The sequence below is a fragment of the Muntiacus reevesi genome, chromosome 4, assembly GCF_963930625.1.
Source record: "Muntiacus reevesi chromosome 4, mMunRee1.1, whole genome shotgun sequence".
Taxonomy (NCBI): Eukaryota; Metazoa; Chordata; class Mammalia; order Artiodactyla; family Cervidae; genus Muntiacus; species Muntiacus reevesi.
In genome coordinates, this window is record NC_089252.1 from 150,197,463 (window position 1) to 150,217,462 (window position 20,000).

The 20,000-nt window shown below is 36.6% G+C and overlaps 1 protein-coding gene across 1 annotated transcript in view; it reads right to left on the bottom strand.

The window, feature by feature from the left end:
* Positions 1-20,000, bottom strand: part of ARID2 (AT-rich interaction domain 2) — a 180,470-nt gene that overhangs the window by 1,702 nt on the left and 158,768 nt on the right. Inside the window, exons 17-20 of the mRNA XM_065934570.1 lie at positions 18,111-18,249; positions 17,934-18,019; positions 14,812-14,935; positions 14,631-14,722 (exon numbers count right to left, since the gene is read on the bottom strand). Of these exons, the coding sequence (XP_065790642.1) occupies positions 14,631-14,722; positions 14,812-14,935; positions 17,934-18,019; positions 18,111-18,249 (441 nt within the window). The remainder of the gene's footprint in view (positions 1-14,630; positions 14,723-14,811; positions 14,936-17,933; positions 18,020-18,110; positions 18,250-20,000) is intronic.

A 20,000-nucleotide genomic window follows, 5' to 3' on the forward strand; every position in this document is an offset into this window, starting at 1 on the left:
CCCAGTACATGTTAATACAGCATTGCAGAATAGAAGGCAGGACCCGGAGAACTACTGGTTTAAACCCATTCAATTTACAGATGAGTAAACAGGCCAGCTTGAAGCACCCCAAACTGAAATGACTTTCCAGCTAGTTAAATAGTAGTGATAGACTCAGGCAATATGTCTGCCTGTCTGTCTTTTCTCCACGGTACTTTTCTAAATAAGGGAGACCACCCAGAATAATTCTGTATTCTTCCTCATTCATGCCTCTAGAAATTCCGATCAGGTCTCTATAAACAGTAAAATTCATAGCATCAAAGAGTGTGATGGTATTTGCCAAGGGCTGGGAGGGAGGTGGAAGTGAGGGATTACTGATCATCAGGCATAAAGTTTCAGCTAGGCAAGACGAAGCAGCTCAGAGATCTGCTGAGCAACCCTGCGCCACAGCCAACAGCGCAGTGTGCGTGACCATCTGTCAAGGCACGGATCTCATGTTAGGTGTCCTTGACAAAATAAAATAAAAATTTAGATCATGTCAGAAAACAGCTGGAGAGGAACAAAAACGGCTGCCTTTAAGAGATGACTTGAAAATAGAAAACTGTATGTATGATAAGTTTTTTTTTATTTTATTAAGTGAAACAAACCAGGCCAACATTTGGCTTAACTATCACCTGAATTCCACATTACTCCATAAAGAAACTGTTTTAAAAAATCTATAAACTTTAAAGAAATTTCTACCCCCTCAAATCACAGTGTTGATGTGACTGTGCATATGAAGAAGGGACATGAGAAAAGTGAGTACTGTCTACAAACAGTGATGCCAAGGGCTGCAAAGCACAGGGGTAAATCAGGCAGAAATGGAAGGAGGGTTAGACATGTGATGAAGACAGTACATATAGTAAAATGTCAATGGTAAAAGCTAGGTGACTGGCATACGAGTGCTCACAGCAAAATTATTTTTTGCCTTATGTGTGAAATTTTTCACATTAAATGTTAGGAAAAAAATCAAGGAGTATGAAATTTTTCAAGAACCCATGAGATTCAGTACCTTTATTTAAATAACCCTGAGTTAAAAAACTACCAGAAAGGGAGATGAAGACTTCTAAATTTTGAATGAAAAAATGTAAGGAAGCAATTTATGGGAATAGACAAAGAAATTCAAAGCCAGAATTTAACATATGGGGATTATAGTCATTTTTACCATAGCAAACCAAAGTAAAACAAAACAAAGATGTAAAATTATTTTAAAAAACTGAGATTGATGACTAACAAGTTGGGCATCTTTTCATACATTTTTTGGCTATTTGCTTTTATAATTTCCATATGTGTATATACACCACACACCCAAAAGAATGGCTAAAATTAAATATTAAAATTAAAACAGCAAATGTTGGCAAGTATGTGGAGAACTGAAGCTCACTCATACAATACTGGAGGGAGTGTAAACTGGTAAAACCTCTTTGGAATCATTCATTATGTACAAAAGAGCCAATGAATCACCAATCTTTCATAAAAACTCAACAGAAATATGAACATATATGGCCGGAAAATGTTCACCGAATGTTCATGGCAGCATTATTAATAGTCCTAAACTGGAAACAATTCATATGTCCATCACAAATAGAATGGAAAAAAGAAATTTGAGTATATTCATACAACAGAAATCTATACTGCTATATGTACACAGCAGTATATACACACACAACATGAGAGAATTTCACTACCAACTGAGAGAAAAAGCAAACGAGCACAAGGAAAAAAAATATTAAATGATTCTACTTATATATATTAAATGATTGTACTTATATAAAGTTCAAAATCAGGTGAAGTTAACCTGTGATGTTACAGATCAGAACCGTGTTCCCACAGAGGACGATGGGGGGTAAAGGCTGGGGGGCAGGGGACACGCAGAGGGACACTGTGTTACTAGTGTTGATCAATTTCATAATTTGGATGGTTGGTTATGTGGGTGGTTCACTTTGTGATAGTTTATTGACTTTCACACTTCTTTTTAACTTTTAAGTTAACAAATTTTTAAATGAACTATAAAATGTCTACAACTTCATTTTCTGGAAAAGAAAAAGTAGTCATACAAACTCCATTTAAAAATATTCTACTAAGTATAACCAAATTATTTCCCCTATAGTGAATGAATATTTTGACAAAGCAAAAAACCTGTAAAGTCATATTTTCTAAACTGATAGTCACATGTAAAAATGTGTTATTTTTATGTTGCATGGATAAAACTAGAAGGACTAAATTTAAATCACTAGGATGATTTTAAAGTAACAATTTCATTTTTTATATAAATTAATATCATTTATTTTGGGGGGTTAGGTTAAAGGATTAAATAAGCACTCACTAGATAAAAAATGAAATATGCCCTTTACTATATATTCTTTCAACTTCAAATTTCAAAAGTTCCTTTATCTTTTTGATATGTTTAACAAAGGATAAACACTGTGTTATTTTAATGCACTTAACAGGTAAGAAATAACTTCTAAGTAGGATTAGTAAAAACAATTTAAGTCACAGATCAGCTTTTAGGAAAACACTGCAGTCTGAATACAAGTTTATCTTATTTCCTTCCCAAAATGAGTAATAGAAATTTACTTTCTGAAGAAACTAAATCAGAAAAGTTTGGGACTTACAGAGACACAGACAGTGTGAAGCAAAGTGAACACACCCCAGTGTGGTGAGATTCTCACCACCCCACTCCCAATCCTTCTTCCAGAATGCAGGCCCTCACAGACTTTCCCTCAAGTTGCTCATTTCTAAAGGCAAGAAAATCAAAGATTCTTCCCTGGAGAAGCAATCTCGATAGAGACTGACATTTGAGGGGTTTCAAGGAATCAAACTGGTTCATCAGGGACCACCCTAAAATGGCAATCATCAGTGACATGTGGGGTCGTGCACCCAGAGCTTCCAGCAAGCTGGCAGGTATTTCATTGTTAAAATACAGCATGAAGCCCCCAATCCCAAACATTCGAGGATTCTGAGTAAACAGCAACCATACTAGGAGCCAAAGAAAATTAAAAAATAGTGGCAGTATCTTCGGGCTTCCCTAGTGGCGCAGTGGATAAGAATCTACCTGCCAATGTGGGAGATGCGAGTTTGATCCCTGATCTGGGAAGACTTCACATGTTGCAGAGCAACTAAGCCCGTGCATCTAACTCTAGAACATGTGCTCTAGAGCTGCAACTACTGAAGCCCACGTGCCCTAGAGGCTGTGCTCCACAACAAGAGAAGCCAGCAGCAGGAGAAGCCTGCGCACCGAAACTAGAGAGAGTAGACCCTGCTTAAGACAACTAGAGAAGAGCCTGTGCAGAGCAAGCACCCATCAAAGCCAACAATAAACAAACAGATCAGTGTGCGCAGTCATGTCTGACCCTTTGGACTGTACCCTGCCAGGCTCCTCTGTCCATGGAATTTTTCAAGTAAGAATACTGGAGCAGGTAGCCATTTCCTCCTCCAGGGGATATTCCTGACCCCTGGGTCTCCTGCATCTCCTGCACTGCAGGCAGATTCTTTACCACAAGCCAACAGGGAAGCCCAATAATTATATTAAAAATACTGGTAATATCTTCAGAGAGAGATGAGCAGGCACTGTATTCAATCTATGAACAGAACGCTACAAAAGAGCAACAAGTGGCAACTTGAGCTTTCAGAATTTAAAGCATGAGAGGTGAAGTATAAATTCCATAGATTTGATGATAAAGTCAAGGAAATTTCCAGAAAACAGATTAACAGACAAAAATAAATAAAAGAAGATCAAAGGGTCACTCTACAAGGGTCTATTATTCAAAAAAAGCCAGAAGTTCTAGAAATGGGAATAGATAATGGAGAGCAGGGAATCATAAAAAGAAACATTTGAGAAAGTTTCCCATTATTGAAGGACATGAATCTCCTGACTGAAAGGACCCACTGAAATGAAATGCCCACTTCAACAACAACAAACCACACCAAGACATAGCATCATGAAATTTCAGAATATCAGAAATTGGGAGGGAAAAAGAAAAGACCCAAGAGCTCCCAAGGGAGAAAAAAGGAATGGGAACCAGAATGTCCCTGACTTCTAAACAGCAAAGCCGCATGCTAAGAAGACAGGAAAGCAGTGTCCTCAGATTGTTAAAGGAAAACGATTTTTTCAATCTAGATTTCTATAATCTAACCAAACTATCAGGAGTAAGGGTAAACTAAAAATATTTTCATACATGTAGGGCCTTGAAATTATGGAGGAGGTGCCTTACCACATGAGAGAATAAATCAAGTAAAAGAAGTAAGTAGGATTCAAGAAAAGAAGGTTTCAGGTGTTTCAGTCAGAAAGGCCCTTCCTCAAGCCCCTGGGGCAGACGGAGCAACCTCCATCCTGTGTAACATTCAGAGGAGCCTCTGAGCCTCTGCTTGGCCCATCACCCTGACCCAGTGGGATGTGTGGGAACTGGAACTGTATGTTCTTTCTCCAACACGTTATACCATACTTAAATAAAAAGCCAAGTAAAATGATGAAACCAAACCTCTCCTCACCAGCCCCCAACCAACCCAACCGCCTCAGCCTGTGGAAGTATCCTCAGAGCCAGATAGCTATAGGGAAAAGTCAGCATTTGTCCAAACGTGCTTGGAAAGGCCATCTTCGAGTCCAGGTCTGTGATCTCCAGGTGCCCCGCCCCCTAGAGACCCAAAGAAAGTGGCCCCTCCCAGCCGTGGCTGGCCCCGTGCCCAAGGGTACACCTTCCTCATGAGTGTGTGACAGGCAGGCCTCCAGGATGCCCACGAGAAACTCATGGAACTGATGAAATTTGCACCGTACAGTTAATGTAAGATATTTTACTTCCAAACCATGTAAAACAACAGAATATATAATAAAAAAAGCTAATAGCTATTTGAGCAAGGTGCTCCCTGGGTGAGTCAGCGACAATGAACTTGTACTGGTCAGTCTCTGTTCTCGGTGAACTAACACTTCCTCATGTGGTTGACTCAAAATACTGAGCCAGAGTAAGACTGATGAAGAGAATTACCTTCAAAAATATGCTATTAAAAGTATGCAGAGAAAGATAATGTACAACTTTATTAGATAGAACAGAGTGCGGATGCCAAGGTAATTATAAAATGATACTTCCTGGTTCAAAAAGGTGTTGCCATGACCTTCTAACCCATTGTTGACGTACCCATAAAACACTCCTTTACCCTCTTCTCTCCAATCAAAACTTTTAAGAAATATACATGTAATGTTTTCTACATATTCTAACATAAAGAAGATGTTTGTAAAAACACTTAATTTTTAGTGACCAATAAAACTGATTGCATTTAATAGGTCGATCTTCCTGGTTACAGAAGAATCATGTGTTTATGTTTAAATGATTCCTGGCAGTGATCAGTGGCCATTTAAAAGGTTTACAGAGTTATATGCTATTAAGGAACCAAGAATAAAGGATAAAAAAAGTAAAAAAGAACTGTAAGCTGCCTTGGCCATTCATAAATATCTAAACTTGTAACAGTAACTAATAACTGAAATTTCATTCATGAATATGTTGTGGATATTTAATAATATTTATTTTATTATTTTCATATTTCAGAGTATTCTATTTAATTTAAAAGAATTATCTGTAAATTTGGCATTAGAATACAAATGTAAATATTTTTAATGAAAATTTGCAACTTTTTAATGTTTTGACACAGTTTTCTATTTGTCTTTATTTCAGATACCAAAATTATAAAACATTTAAGTGATATATTTTTGTTGTTGTTTCAGGGCTTAGTGGTGAATTCATTCTGAGCATGTGAATATAAAAAGATTACTAAATTTTTTTTTTTTTTTAAGTTTCAACAAAGACGGAGTTCCCAAGGACAGCTGTTGTCCAGGCCAATGAAGCAAGCTCTCCAGACTGCCAAGGCCAGTTTCCAAATGGAAAAAATGCAAAACTGACAGAGGTTTACAACTATACTTAAGTTTTTAGGTAGCTTATACACAGGCTTCAAACATACTGATTGAAATATATGAAAAAATCAGCATTAGGCCTATAAAAAGCTAATCAGGAAGCAAGACAATCATTAACCCCAGAAAAATAAAGAAAAAAAAATGTAAAACAGTAGCACACAGCTCAGCATCAAACAATAAAACAATACCAGATACAAGATGTAACAATTATGAGGAAAGAAAAAGGCGTGAAGAGGAGAGGCTTTAACAGGGTTCCATACAAAGAGGGTCAACAGGTAAAGTGAAAAATAGGTCAGTTATAAACATGCTACTTAGAAACATGGAGGCAAAGAGCCAGAAAAATAAACTCAACTTGTTGAAAGCTGTCTCTTGGGGGTGGGTATGAAGGGTGAGATAGGGGAGTATTAACATACAATCTGTTATAAATAACAGCTTTATTGAGATATAATTCATACACCACACAATTCACCTGTTTAAAGTATATAATTCAGTGGAATTCAGTATATTACCAGGATTGGGCAACCATCACCATCAATTTTAGAATATTTTCATCACTCCAAAAAAAAAAACTTAACACTCATCAGCAGCCACCCTGCATTTTCCCTAAGTCCTCCCTTCGTTGTTTCCAGTTTTGAATTGTGGCAAAACACACACAGTGCCAAGTTTACTCTGTCAGTCGTTTTTAAGTGTTCGGTTCAGCGGCACCGAGTATACAGACACTCGGGCAGCCATCACCACCACCCATCCCCAGAACTCCTTCATCTTCCCACGGCCACTGAGAATTCCCCACTGCCTGCCTCCCCAAGCCCTGCTGAGGGCTGCTGCTGTTCTCCCTTTTATTTGATTCTTCCAGGTACCTTGTATGAGTGGAATCAAACAAAAACTGTCATTTTGTGTCTGGCTTATTTCACATAACACAATGTCTTCAGGGTTTACTCATGCTGTAGCATACATCAGAGCTGCATTCTTTACGAAGGCCGAATAATACTCCAATACTCCATTATGTGCACACACATTTTAGTTATCCATTCACCTACTGATGGACATGTGGGACTGCTTCTACCTTTTGGCTATCATAAATAATGTTGCTACGAAAATGGTGACTGAATATCTGTTCAATTCCCTGCTTTAAATAAATAAATAAATAAATAAAATAATATAAAATAAAAAAAAAGAAAAATAAAACAAACAAAAAAACAATTCCCTGCTTTAAGTTACTTTGTGTATATACCCAAAAGTGAAACTGCTGGATAAAATGTTTAATTTTTTAACTTATTTTTATTTTTTCACTTTAGGGTGCGCTGGCCTTCATTGCTGTACGGATTTTCTCTAGTTGCAGTGAGCAGAGGCCACTCTCCAGCTGCAGCGCACGGGCTTCTTACTGCTTCTCTTGTTGCAGCGCACAGGCTCTGGGCGAACGGCCTTCAGTGGTTGCAGCACAAGGGGCTCATTAGCTGTGGCTCATGGACCCGAGAGCGTGTAGGCTTCTGAAAGTTGTGGCGCGTGGGCTCAGCAGTAGCAGCTCGTGGGCTCTGAACGTGGGCTCAGGAGTTGTGAATGAGCTTAGTTGCTCCGTGGTATGTGGACTCTTCACGGACCAGGGATCAAACCTGTGTCCCCTGCACTGGCAGGGGCAATCCTATACAGTTCACCACCAGGGCAGTCCTGGAATGTTTAATTTTTTGAGGAAAAGACATATTGCTTTCCACAGTGGACATATCATTTTATATTTCCATGAGCAATGCACAAAGGTTCCAATTTTTCCATATCCTTGCCAACACTTGTTTTCAGTTTTATTTGTTTGTTTTTAATAAAAGCCATCCTAATGGGTTTGAAGTGGTATCTTATTGTGGTTATGATTTGCATTTTCCTAATGATAAGTAATGTTGAGCACCTTTTTATGTGCTTATTAGCCATTTATTTACTTTCTTCAGAGAAATTTCTATTCAAGTCCTTTGCCCATTTCTGATTTGGTTTGCTTGCTTTTTGTTGTTGAATTTTAGGAGTTCTTTATATAGTCTGAATATTAACCCCTTTATCAGATATTTGACTTGTAATTCTTCTCTATCATCCTGCTGACTGTCTGTTTATTCTGTTAATACTGTCCTCTGACACGCAATTTTTCTATTTTTGATAAGATCAATTTATTTTTTTCATCTGTTGCCCCTGCCTTTAGTGCCATATCCAAGAATAACTGCAAATTCAACATCATGAGGCTTTTTCTAAGAGTTTTATAGTTTTAGCTCTTTGACGCATTTTGGATTAATTTTTGCATATAGTGTTTAGGTAAGGGTTAAGCTTCATTCTTTTGCATGTGAATTTCCAGTTTTCCCAACTCCATTTGTTAAAAAGACTTTTTCTCACTGAATAGAGAACTGGCATCCTTACAGAAAATCATTTGACCATATATGCAAGGACTTAGGTCTGGCCTCTCCAATCTGCCCCATTGGTTAGTATGTCTGTCTTTATGTCACTAAGGACAGTATACTCTTTTGATTACTGTAGCTTTGCAGAAAAATTTGAAATCAGGAAGTGTGAGTCCTCTAACTTTGTTCCTCTTTTTCAAGATAGTTTTGCAATTCAAGGCTCCTTGAGATTCCATATGAATTTTTGAACAAATTTTTCTATTTCTACAAAAAATATCATTGAAATTTTGATAGGGGTTGCACTGAATCTGTAGATTGCTTTGGGTAGTATTGACATTTTAACAATATTAAGCCTTCTAACTGAGGAACAAAGGATGTTCTATACATCTTCTTTAATTTCTTTCAGCAATGTAAAGTTCTCATGGTACAAGTCTTTACCTCCTTGGTTAATATGATTAAATATTTTATTCTTCTGATGTACTGTAAACAGAACTGTTCATTTTTTTTTCAGATCGTTCATGATTAGTGAAGAAAAATCATTTTATTTTTAAATAAAATGGTTAGATAGCATCACCAACTCAACAGACGTAAATTTGAGCCAACTCCAGGAGACAGTGGGGGACAGAGGAGCCTGGCATGCTGCAATCCATGGGGTTGCAAAGAATCAGAATGACTTAGCGACTGAACAACACCAACAGCATATATTACACAGATAAAAGATAAATACATCAAAAAGAAGAGAAATATATTGCAATTCTCCAAAGCTCAAGTTTAATCAGAAAGGAGATAAACTATGTTTAAACAGTTTACATTATTCAAACAACCAGATTCTGAACTTTCCAAATTTTAAAAAATGTGAACATTTCATACTCTTCAGTATACTGTACTGTAAAATGGAAGTAAATTTCCACATATCTTCCTGTTGACCTGTGATTTTCTTATTGCAAATATAATTTGCTTTATTTATTTATTTTTTAAATCACACCTTGTAACATATTCCAAAAGAGATTCCATATATCAACAGAGAATTATCTTCTGATTTCTTATATTTGCTTCCTTACATCTATGGGTTTTGCCAGATTTTGTCAGTATTCCAGGGACTTCCCTGTGGCTCATACGGTAAAGAATCTGCCTGCCTGCTCTACCAAAACTTCTCATCCCTGGAAATATTCAACAGACATTCTATACGGAGATTTCAATTCAGACTGGGAGGGTGAATGGAAAGAATTTAATGGATTTCTTTAATTCTTTTGTTTCTACTATTCTAGGATCATAGCAACTGAAGATGCCAAAAGACATCTGGAAGGTCTAGAGTTAAATAAAATAACAAAATCAACAACAAAACAAAAACAGTAAAATGAAAATTTTTGGTTCAATAATTAAATGTAGCCAAAGTGGCTTTGCTGTAAAGCTAACAATGTGCAACTTGAATGTGAGAAAAAAGTTTTAAATTTATTTTTGGAATTTCAATTGTCCATATAAATTCCAGATCAGAACTCTATGAAAAAATGAATTTCTGAGGCCGTTTATCCATCCATCTATCAATAAAATATTTATTGAATTGCTATTATATTCCCAACATTATGCTAGGCACTGAGAACTCAAAAACCAAAATAAATATTCAGCTCCTGCTTTCACAGGTCTCATCATGTAAACAATAACATGCACTCTGGAGGAGGCACCTCCGGTCCAGGGCGGGGAGTGAGGGAAATTCAGGAAAGGAAGAGGTGACAGGAGCTGAGTCTTAAAAGAGTAAGGAAGAAGTAGGAATGATCTCTTACTGTACTGTAGGTGTGCATAGTACAAAGATTACTCAGAGAAAATCTGTAAGGGGGACATTGTTGTTCAGTTGCTAAGTAGTGTCTGATTCTTTGTGACTCCATAGACTGCAGTAAGTCAGGCTTCAGTTTTCTTCGCCATTTCCTGGAGTTTGCTCAAACTCATGTCCATTGAGTCGGTGATGCCATCCAACCATCTCATCCTTTGCAGCCCCCTTCTCCTCCTGCCTTCAGTCTTTCCCAGCATCAAGGTCTTTTCCAATGATTTGGTTCTTTGCATCTGACTGCCAAACCACTGGAGCATTAGCTTCAGCATCAATCCTTCCAATGAATGCAGGGATGATTTCCTTTAGGATTAACTGGTTTGATCTCCTTGCTGTTCAAGGGACTCTCAAGAGTCTTCTCCAGCGCCACAGTTCAAAAGCATCAGTTCTTCAGCGATGAGCCTTCTTTATGGTCCAACTCTCACATCCCTACCTGATTACTGGAAAGACCATAGCTTTGACTACATGGACCTTCATCAGTAAAGTGATACCTTTGCTTTTTAAGATGCTGTCTAGGTTTGTCCCTTTCTTTACAAGAGTAAGTGCATTTTAATTTCATGGCAGCAGTCACCATCAGCAGTGATTTTGGAGCCCAATACCATAAAGTCTGTTATTGTTTTCATTTCTTACCCCATCTATGCCATGAAATGACGGGACCGGATGCCATGATCTTAGTTTTCTGAATGTTGAGTTTTAAGTCAGCTTCTTCACTCTCCTTTTTCACTTTCACCAAGAGGCTCTTTAGTTCCTCTTTGATTTCTGCCATTAGAGTGGTATCATCTACATATCTGAGGTTGTTGATACTTCTACTGGCAATCTTGATTCCAGCTTGTAATTCATCCAGTCTGGCATTTTGAATGATGTACTCTGCCTTTAAGTTAAATAAGCAGAGTGACAATCTACAGCCTTGACATAGTCCTTTCCCAATTTGAAACCAGTCCACTGTTCCATGTCTGGTTCTACTGGTACTTCTTAACCTGCATACAGGTTTCTTGGGACGCAGGAAAGGTGATCTAGTATTCCCATTTCTTCAAGAATTTTTCACAGTTTGTTGTGACCCACATGGTCAAAGGCGTTAACATAGTCAATGAAGTAAAGTACATGGTTTTCTGGAATTCTCCAGCTTTTTCTATAATCCAGTGGATGCTGGCATTTATCTCTGGTTCCTCTGCCTTTTCTAAATCCAACTTGTATATCTGGAAGTTCTTGGTTCACATACTGCTGAAGCCTTGCTTGAAGGATTTTGAGCAATATTTTGCAAGCATGTGAAATAAGCACAATTGTATGGTGGTCTAAACATTCTTTGGCATTGCCTTTCTTTGGGATTGGAATGAAAACTGACCTTCTCCAGTCCTGTGGCCACTGCTGAGTTTTCCAAATTTGCTGGCGTACTGAGAGCAGCACATTAATAGCATCATCTTTTAGGATTTAAAATAGTTCAGGTGGAATTCCATCACTTCCACTAGCTTTGTTCATAGCAACGCTTCCTAAGGGCCAGTTGACTTCACACTCCAGGATGTCTGGCGCTAGGTGAATGACCCTAGCATAGTGGTTATCCAAGTCATTAAGATCCTTTTTATACAGTTCTTCTGTGTACTCTTGCCACTTCTTTTTAATATCTTCTGCTTCTGTTAGGTCTTTACCATTTCTGTTCTTTATTTTGCCCATCTTTGCATGAAATGTTCCCTTGGTATCTCTCTTTTAGAAGAGATCTCTAGTCGTTCCCATTCTATTGTTTTCCTCTATTTCTTTGCATTGTTCACTTAAGAAAGCTTTCTTATCTCTCCCTACTATTCTTTGAAACTCTGCATTCAGTTGGGCATATCTTTCTCTTTCTCCTTGCCTTTTGCTTGTTTTCTTTTCTCAGCTAACTGCAGGGGCCTCCTCAGACAACCATTTTGCTTTCTCGCATTTCTTTTTTCTTTGGGATGGTTTTGGTCACTGCCTCCAGTACGATGTTAAGAACCTCCATAATAGAAGAAGCAAGAATTGCAATCCTATGGCCTCCAGAATGAAAACCACATCATAGAAAACTAACCAAACTGATCACATGGATGCCTTATGTAACTTAATGACTCTATTAGCCATGCTGGTAGGGCCACCCTACATGGTTGGGTCTTGGTGGAGAGTTCTGACAAAATGTGGTCTACTGGAGAAGGGAATGACAAACTACTTCAGTATTTTTGCCTTGAGAACTCCATTAACAATATGAAAAGGCAAAGAGATATGAAACAAGTGATGAGCCCCTCAAGTCAGTAGGCATCCAATATGCTACTGGGTAAGAGTAGAGAAATAGCTTTAGAAAAGAGGCTGAGCCAAAGCAAAAACAATGACCAGTTGTGGATGTTTCTAGTGGTGAAAGTCAAGTCCAATGCTGTAAAGAAACATATTGTTAGGAACCTGGAATGTTAGGTTCATGAATCAAGATAAACTGGGATGTGGTCAAACAAGAGATGGCAAGAGTGAATTTGACATTTTAGATATCAGTTAACTAAAACAGATGGGAATGGAAGAATTTAATTCAGATGACCATTATATCTACTACTGTGGGCAAGAATCCCTTAGATGAAATGGAGTAATTTCTTAATTACTCCATAATTACCATAATTACTCTTAATTACCATAATCAACAAAAGAGTCCAAAATGCAGTACTTGGGTGCAGTCTCAAAAATGACAGGATGATCTCAGTTCCTTTCCAAGGCAATCCATTTAACATCACAGTAATCCAAGCCTATGCCCCAACCACAAATGCCAAAGATGAAGTTGAACAGTTCTATTAAGACCTAAAAGACCTAGAACTAACACCAAACAAAGATGTCTGTTTTATCATAGGGGACCAGAATGCAAAAGTAGGAAGTTAAGAGATATCTGGAATTAATAGGAAAGTTTGGCCTTGGAGTACAAAATGAAGCAGGGCCAAGACTAACAGAGTTTTGCCAAGAAAACACACTGGTCATAGCAAACACCCTCTTCCAACAACACGAGAGATGAGTCTACACATAGACATTACCAGACAGTCAATATTGAAGATGGAGAAGCTCTATACAGTCAGCAAAAACAAGACTCGGAACTGACTGTGGCTCAGATCATGAGCTTCTTATTGCAAAATTCACACTTAAATTGAACAAAGTACGGAAAACCACTAGGCCATTCAAATGTGGCCTAAATCAAATCACTTATGATTATATAGTGGAAGTGACAAATAGATTCAAGAGATTAGATCTGACAGCACAGTAGGGTGGAAAGCCATATGAGAAACTACTTATACGTCAGTAAGATGAAATGTTATAAAACAGAAATGTAAGACAGAATCAATAAGGAAGAGGAACACAGCACAGGAAAGGCAGCACACAGATGCCAGCATCCGAGCTGGATTAAGGAAGGCTTGCAGATGCTCAACGGGCAGCAACAGGGATGATACAAAAGTGTGACATAAAAGACATCTAGGGTGGTTGGAATCTGCATGTGGTTTAAGTTGGCTAAAATTGAAATGCAGCAAAAGAAGGAGTAGGAAGAGAAATACAGTGAGAAAGGAAGGAAGAAATGATACTATAAGTGAAGTTGGGAGATGCTAGTGACAAAACCTTCATATTTCTTTTACTGAAAAAACTTTATTTTTAAATTGAATGTTAAGAATTTTTCTTATTCCTCTGATATATGAAATATAGTAACTTTTGTCATTGCAAACACTTTTTTTAAACTTAAGTTTTATTCACTTTAAATTTATAGAAGTTTTAAAGTTTGATATAGTTAAAGTAATTGCCTTTTTGTAATTTTTGCCTCTGTTTTTATGCTAATAAAGTCCAGTTGGAATGTAACTACAAGAAATATTATCAAGATCCAACATAGGTAAAATAGGAGGAAGAAAACCAAAGTAGATTCGATTAACAGCATGTGAGAAGAGAGAGAGGAGGAGAGAAAAGCGCTGTCTGGAAGGCAAGATGCATTAAAGGACAACTTCTCAACTAAGGAGCCTGAGTTGAGTCAGCTGTAGATGGAGGAAGAATACTAAAAAATTACTTTCAAAGTTCAAAGGAGATAAATCCACATTTGCTTTCTCAAGAGTTAAGAGTTGTTTCCAGTTTCCATAGATTTATAAAATCCTAAATTTTTCTCATAAGTCCAAGAGTCTTAGCATATCTATGACTTTGATGGTTTCATTAAAATGGCAATTATCAAACTGAATTACATTCTAATTCCACATAATTCAAGTAACCAATTCATTTTTCCTCCTAGTAAACTCCCAAGTTTTCTCTTGTAGACCTACTTTTTCCTCTAAATCCTATGACCAACAAGAAATTTAACTTAAACAAGTTCAAGAACACCTTTTGGTTGTTTCAACTTCCACTTTTGTGGCTTTTAAGAATCTATGACAGTCTACTTTGACATAAGCTTTTGGACATATCCAAAACTTGATGAGAAAAACAGTGAATACAATGCAGATATCTAACCTTATTAACTTACAGGTAAAAGTAAAATAATATATAAATTCACTCTGACTACAGAAAACAGATTACTCACCTGCGACCACATTCTGAATATTTACCAATGTTTTTTAATATTAAGGCAGCTGTTAGTCGGATGTGTTTAGTTATTGGTCCCTCTTTTTCATCCTTAAAAAGGAAAAGAAAAGAAAAAGAATAAAGATCTAAATCATACAGTGTTCACACCTTCACAGATAAGGCTTCCAAGGCTTACTTACTGTAAAATCTCGAAAGACAAGGTTTCTTGACCCTCTCCTTAGAGCCATGAGGGCAGCACTGGGGTGATTCACAATGGCCTTCTGTGCTCGGGGAGTTGAGCCTGTGCCCCCTACAGCCGGCTGCCTGAATTGATCAGGGAAAGGAAGAGACTGTTAACATGATGATTCAGGCAGACTGACAACAAATGACCAACCTGCCAAACCTGAACGTGGTTACTCGAAGTAGATACAGGGTGAGCTCTGGTGGTTCAGCAGTAATACTTACTCTTTGTGTCAACTGAGGCAAAAGGGTTTGTGGTCTTTTATTTCCAATCTATCAACTTTAAAGCAAACAACAGATGTCCTAGTACAACCCATATATATATATAAATACAACATAGCTTAAAAGTTGAGTTCATATCTTTGAATGCAATGTAAAGATGTTAACAAAGAAAAATCTAAAAAAAAAACAAAAACAAAACAAAAAAAAAAAAACAAAGAAAAATCTACAATTTGAGCTGCAAATTAGTTTTGCTAAATGGTACCTACAAGTAAAATATATTTCCTAAGCGTGTACTGATATATGTATAGGTCACCCAAGAAAAGATAACCAAATATGATAACAACGTGAAATTATGCTAACTAGTACATTTCAAACTATTACTATCTTTTATAATTTTTTATTAACCAATTTCAATCAGTCATTTCAGTATAGCTCTATTGTCCTTTACCAAAGATGGAGGGACTGCAGAGACAAATTTTATATAAAATCAGATTCAAACTACTCTACGTTTCCTTTGCCACACAGAAAAACTGCATCAGTATCTGTTGTATTCTGCTGAGGCAACAGTGGTGAGAGAACTGGCTCCCAGGGAGAAAGTCCTGCTTCTGCCCCCTCATTAGCTGCATGACTTTGAACAGTTCCATTTGCCCCTTTGTGCTTCAGGTTTCACACCTGTAAAGTGGGGCTATTTCTAGCATTTTTTTTTACATGAGTAAACTAATTCTGAATATTAAGTTAACATAAAAGCAATCTCTAAATTGTAAGCCAGTTTTTGTCTATATCTATATAGAGATTTCTCTAGATAAAGATCTATATATCGACACGGATAAAAATTATCATTGACTTTATGTATAAATGACAAAGATTTTTGATTGTAACTGATATACCAAAATAACCCTCCAAATTTGAACAAAATCAAACATATTACAGCATACTCTTACAAGCTACACAGAAGTGAAATGAAAGTCACTCGGTCATGTCTGATTCTTCGTGACCCCATGAACTGTATGTAGCCCATCAGACACCTCTGTCCATGGGATTCACCAGGCTAGAATATTGGAGTGGGTTGCCATTTCCTTCTCCAGGGGATCTTCCCAACTCAGGGACTGAACCTGGGTCTCCTGCATTGGAGACAGATTCTTTACCATCTGAGTCACCAGGGAGGCTGAAAGCTACATTAATAAATACAAATTAAATACAGTTCACCCTTGAACAACAAGGGAGTTTGGGTACCCACTCTCCCTGCAGTCAAAAATATGCATGTAACTTTATATTTGACCCCCCATACCTGCAGTTCCATATCTGTGGATTCAACCAACCAGAGATGGTGCGGCACCATAGTATTAACTGTGACAAATATTCACTTGTTAGTAGATCCTCCCAATTGATACCTGTGTTGTTCAAGGGTCAAATGTACAATGAAGATTACAGAAAAATGTATTTGGCAGAAAAGTGACTTTCCACTGCTTTGAGGGCAAATCCAAACTCATGTTTATGGCTTATGAAAGCCTGAGCTATTTTTTCCTCATTCTACAGGTCTCAGTTTGGATTCACTTTCTATCAGAAAGCCTTCCATGGTCTCCTACATTGGTGTAGGTGGGCTTTCACAGTGTCCTGTGCATTTGATGCCATTTAATAAGAATCATCTATATCTCTCATTGTATCTCCAGACACGAGAAGGGCAAAACATATCTTGGTCATGTATACCTATTTTAGTGCCTAGCTAAGGAATGAATAGTAATGGAGAGACTAAAAAATAATGGAATGAATAAAGTATGTAAGCAGCTTCTGGTGTTCCCATACTTGTATTTTTGTCTAGAATTTAAACTCTCTAAAGTTAAGACTAAACCGTGTCCTCAGAATTCCCTGTTTGGCATAATGTTTAGTACACAGCAATATCTTAACAAATGTGGACAAATTAATTTATCTTCATATTATAATAATTAAAATACAACTATCCCTTGGTATTCATCGGGGCCTGGTTCCAGGACCTCCTGAGGATACGAAAATCCTAGAGCCAATCCCAGACAGATACCAAGCGATGACAGGATTTGCATATAACCTACACACATCCTCTTGTGTGTTTTAAACCATTCAGATTACTTATATACTCAGTACAATGCAAATGATATGTAAACAGTTGCTAGTACATGGCAAATTCAAAATTTTTTTCAAATATTTTTGATCCCTGGGTGGTTGAATCCTCAGATGCTAAACCTGAAGATCTGGATGGCTGACTGTATTATTTAGAATTAAAGGCCTCAGTTGGAAACTATAAAATAGGAGATACTATGTCAATCTAATAAGGACCTTATAGGAATTCACAGTCTTGACTACAAGTATTATAAGTGTTCATGAAATAAAAGGTAAATGAATAACAAATAGTAAATGTGACATATACACTTTACGTTGGACCATCACATGCCACTTTAGCCTCTCCTCAGGAGTAGTTGTAGGAATAAATTTCTCTGCCATTATCAAGCACATGTTCAACTCCTCTCTCAAAGGACAAAGAATCATATATTTATTTCCAATTTACAAAGCATTTCTTATATATCATCTGTCATTACTACCAAATGACTTGTCTACAAAGTGGAATCAAAACATTAGAGCTACAAGGTACTTATACACCATCTAGTCCAGCCAATATGAAAAGTTATTCCTAGTGCACTTATTTGCACTAGGGTCACAATACATAGCTGGTCACACACAATTTGAACAGGGTCACATACATAGCTGGACTACAACCCAGGTTTCCTGTCTCTTGACATGCTGAATTGCCTTTTATTGCTATTTTTCCTAGTTTCCTGATTTGTCTTTTATTTAAATGTGCAACAGGAAGTAAACTCATGTTCCTTACTTGGTAGAAGATTTTTGACTTCCTGCTTGTCCTGGTTCATCTTGTTTTAATCCTGCAAGCAGGGCATCCTTTGAACAGTGCTTGTCCTTTTGAAGAAAATGGAAATAAAAAACATAAGCATCAAGGTCTCTAATGCAACCAAATGAGCTACAAATCAAATAGTTTAAGAAAGTGTACCTGTAAGTGAGTGATGAAAGAGAACCTCTGCCGTTGAAAAGGCTCACAACCTTCCCAAAGACACTGCCCTGGATACACGTCCTTTCCTCCATGTTCAGTTGCTGCATGGTAGAAAACCTGTGAGGGGGTCTGAAACCACCTACAAAAAATAAAAGTAGTAGAAATTTTCTGACACTTAGATAGCATATGTTCTTTAAAATAGAAAATTTGCTTTCTTAATACAAAAGCTCCAGAACAAATATTGAGCAAAACAGTACAAATAAATATCATTTCAAATAATATTTTTAAAATTTCTGCTTTTACTTAAAAGCCAAATACTCAAAAGTTCTTAATATTTCTGGTAATTTGATATAAGCTTAATATTTCAGTCTCATTTCCCTACCCCAAACGAAAGTCAGTTAAGAATCTCTTGAAAGTAGATAAAATTTCATTTGAAAACACAACCGAGCATAATCTTATAAACAAATACCATTCTCGGTTGTACTTTTAGAAGCTGCTCAAGCATTTACCAAATTTCATATCACATATAATAAACTCCAGCATATTCGATATAAAAATCTAAATGCTATAAGCTTTGGTGAGTCTGGCTCTTTAGTTGAATTCACATTTTGTATGTCCATCCATGTTTAAGAAGTCATGTCTCTCATTTCTCCAACATCATACCCTACTCAGTTACAGACCTTGAGGTTTAATAATACAAACACCTGAGTATGTCTGGACAAGGACAGAAATCTGAAGAAAATCAGATACTGTACTACTCCCTTGTTAAAAAGAATATATGGCAATGAGAGAGAATACTGGAATACAGACAGCAAAGACTAAATTAAAAGACTTCAATTACTAACTACTAACTCAAATATTTATATAGTCAGTATCTTTAAAGTTTATAGCAGAACTCTCTCAGAATTCAATTTTTTATGGATATCAGATAAACATATCTATATTTGAGCCAATATTTCAAATTAATATTCCTTCAGGAAATAAATGATAGGCATTTTAAAATAAATTTTAATCAAAATGACTGAATATTGACGTATAAAAGATGATGTTAAAAACCACTGTAACTGACATATTTCATTCCATCTATAAATACTTCATCTATATAAGTCATTCCTGATAGTTTTACTATAAAACTATCATGGATTCAAAGAATTAATACAGTTTAAAGTGACATACTACCCAAAGTGATCTACATAGTCAATATATTCCCTACCAAAATTCCAATGGCATTTCTCATAGAAATAGAATAATTAATCCTAACATTTGTATAGAATCACAAAAGATCCCAAAAAGCTAAAGAAATCCTAAGAAACACAAAAAGTTGGAGGCATCATGTGCCATAATTTCAAACTATATTACAAAGCTATAGTAATCAAAACAGTAGGCTATCTGCATAAAAACAGACACATAGAACAGAGAGACCAGAAATAAATTCATGGATATATAATCAATTAATTTATGATAAAGAAGTCAAAAATATATAATAGAAAACAATGTCTTCAATAAGAAATGTTGGTAACAATGCACAGTCACATGCAAAAAAAAGAAACTCAACTACTCTTTTATACCATACAAAAAAAAATTAACTCAGTATGGGTTAAAGACTGGAATGTAAGGTTTGAAATCATAAGGTTTCTTCCTAGAAGAAAACAGAAGTGGTACGTTGCTGAACACAGGCTTCAGCAATGATTTTTGCAGATTTGATACTGATACCAAAAACAAAGGCAGCAATAAACGAAAACAAGCAAAAATAAGTAAGTGGCACGACATCAAACTAAAAAGCGACTGTGAAAGCAATGGAAACAATCAACAAAGTTAAAGGACAATGTACTGAATGGGAGAAAATATTTACAAATCATATATCTCATAAGAGGTTAACATCCAAAGTAC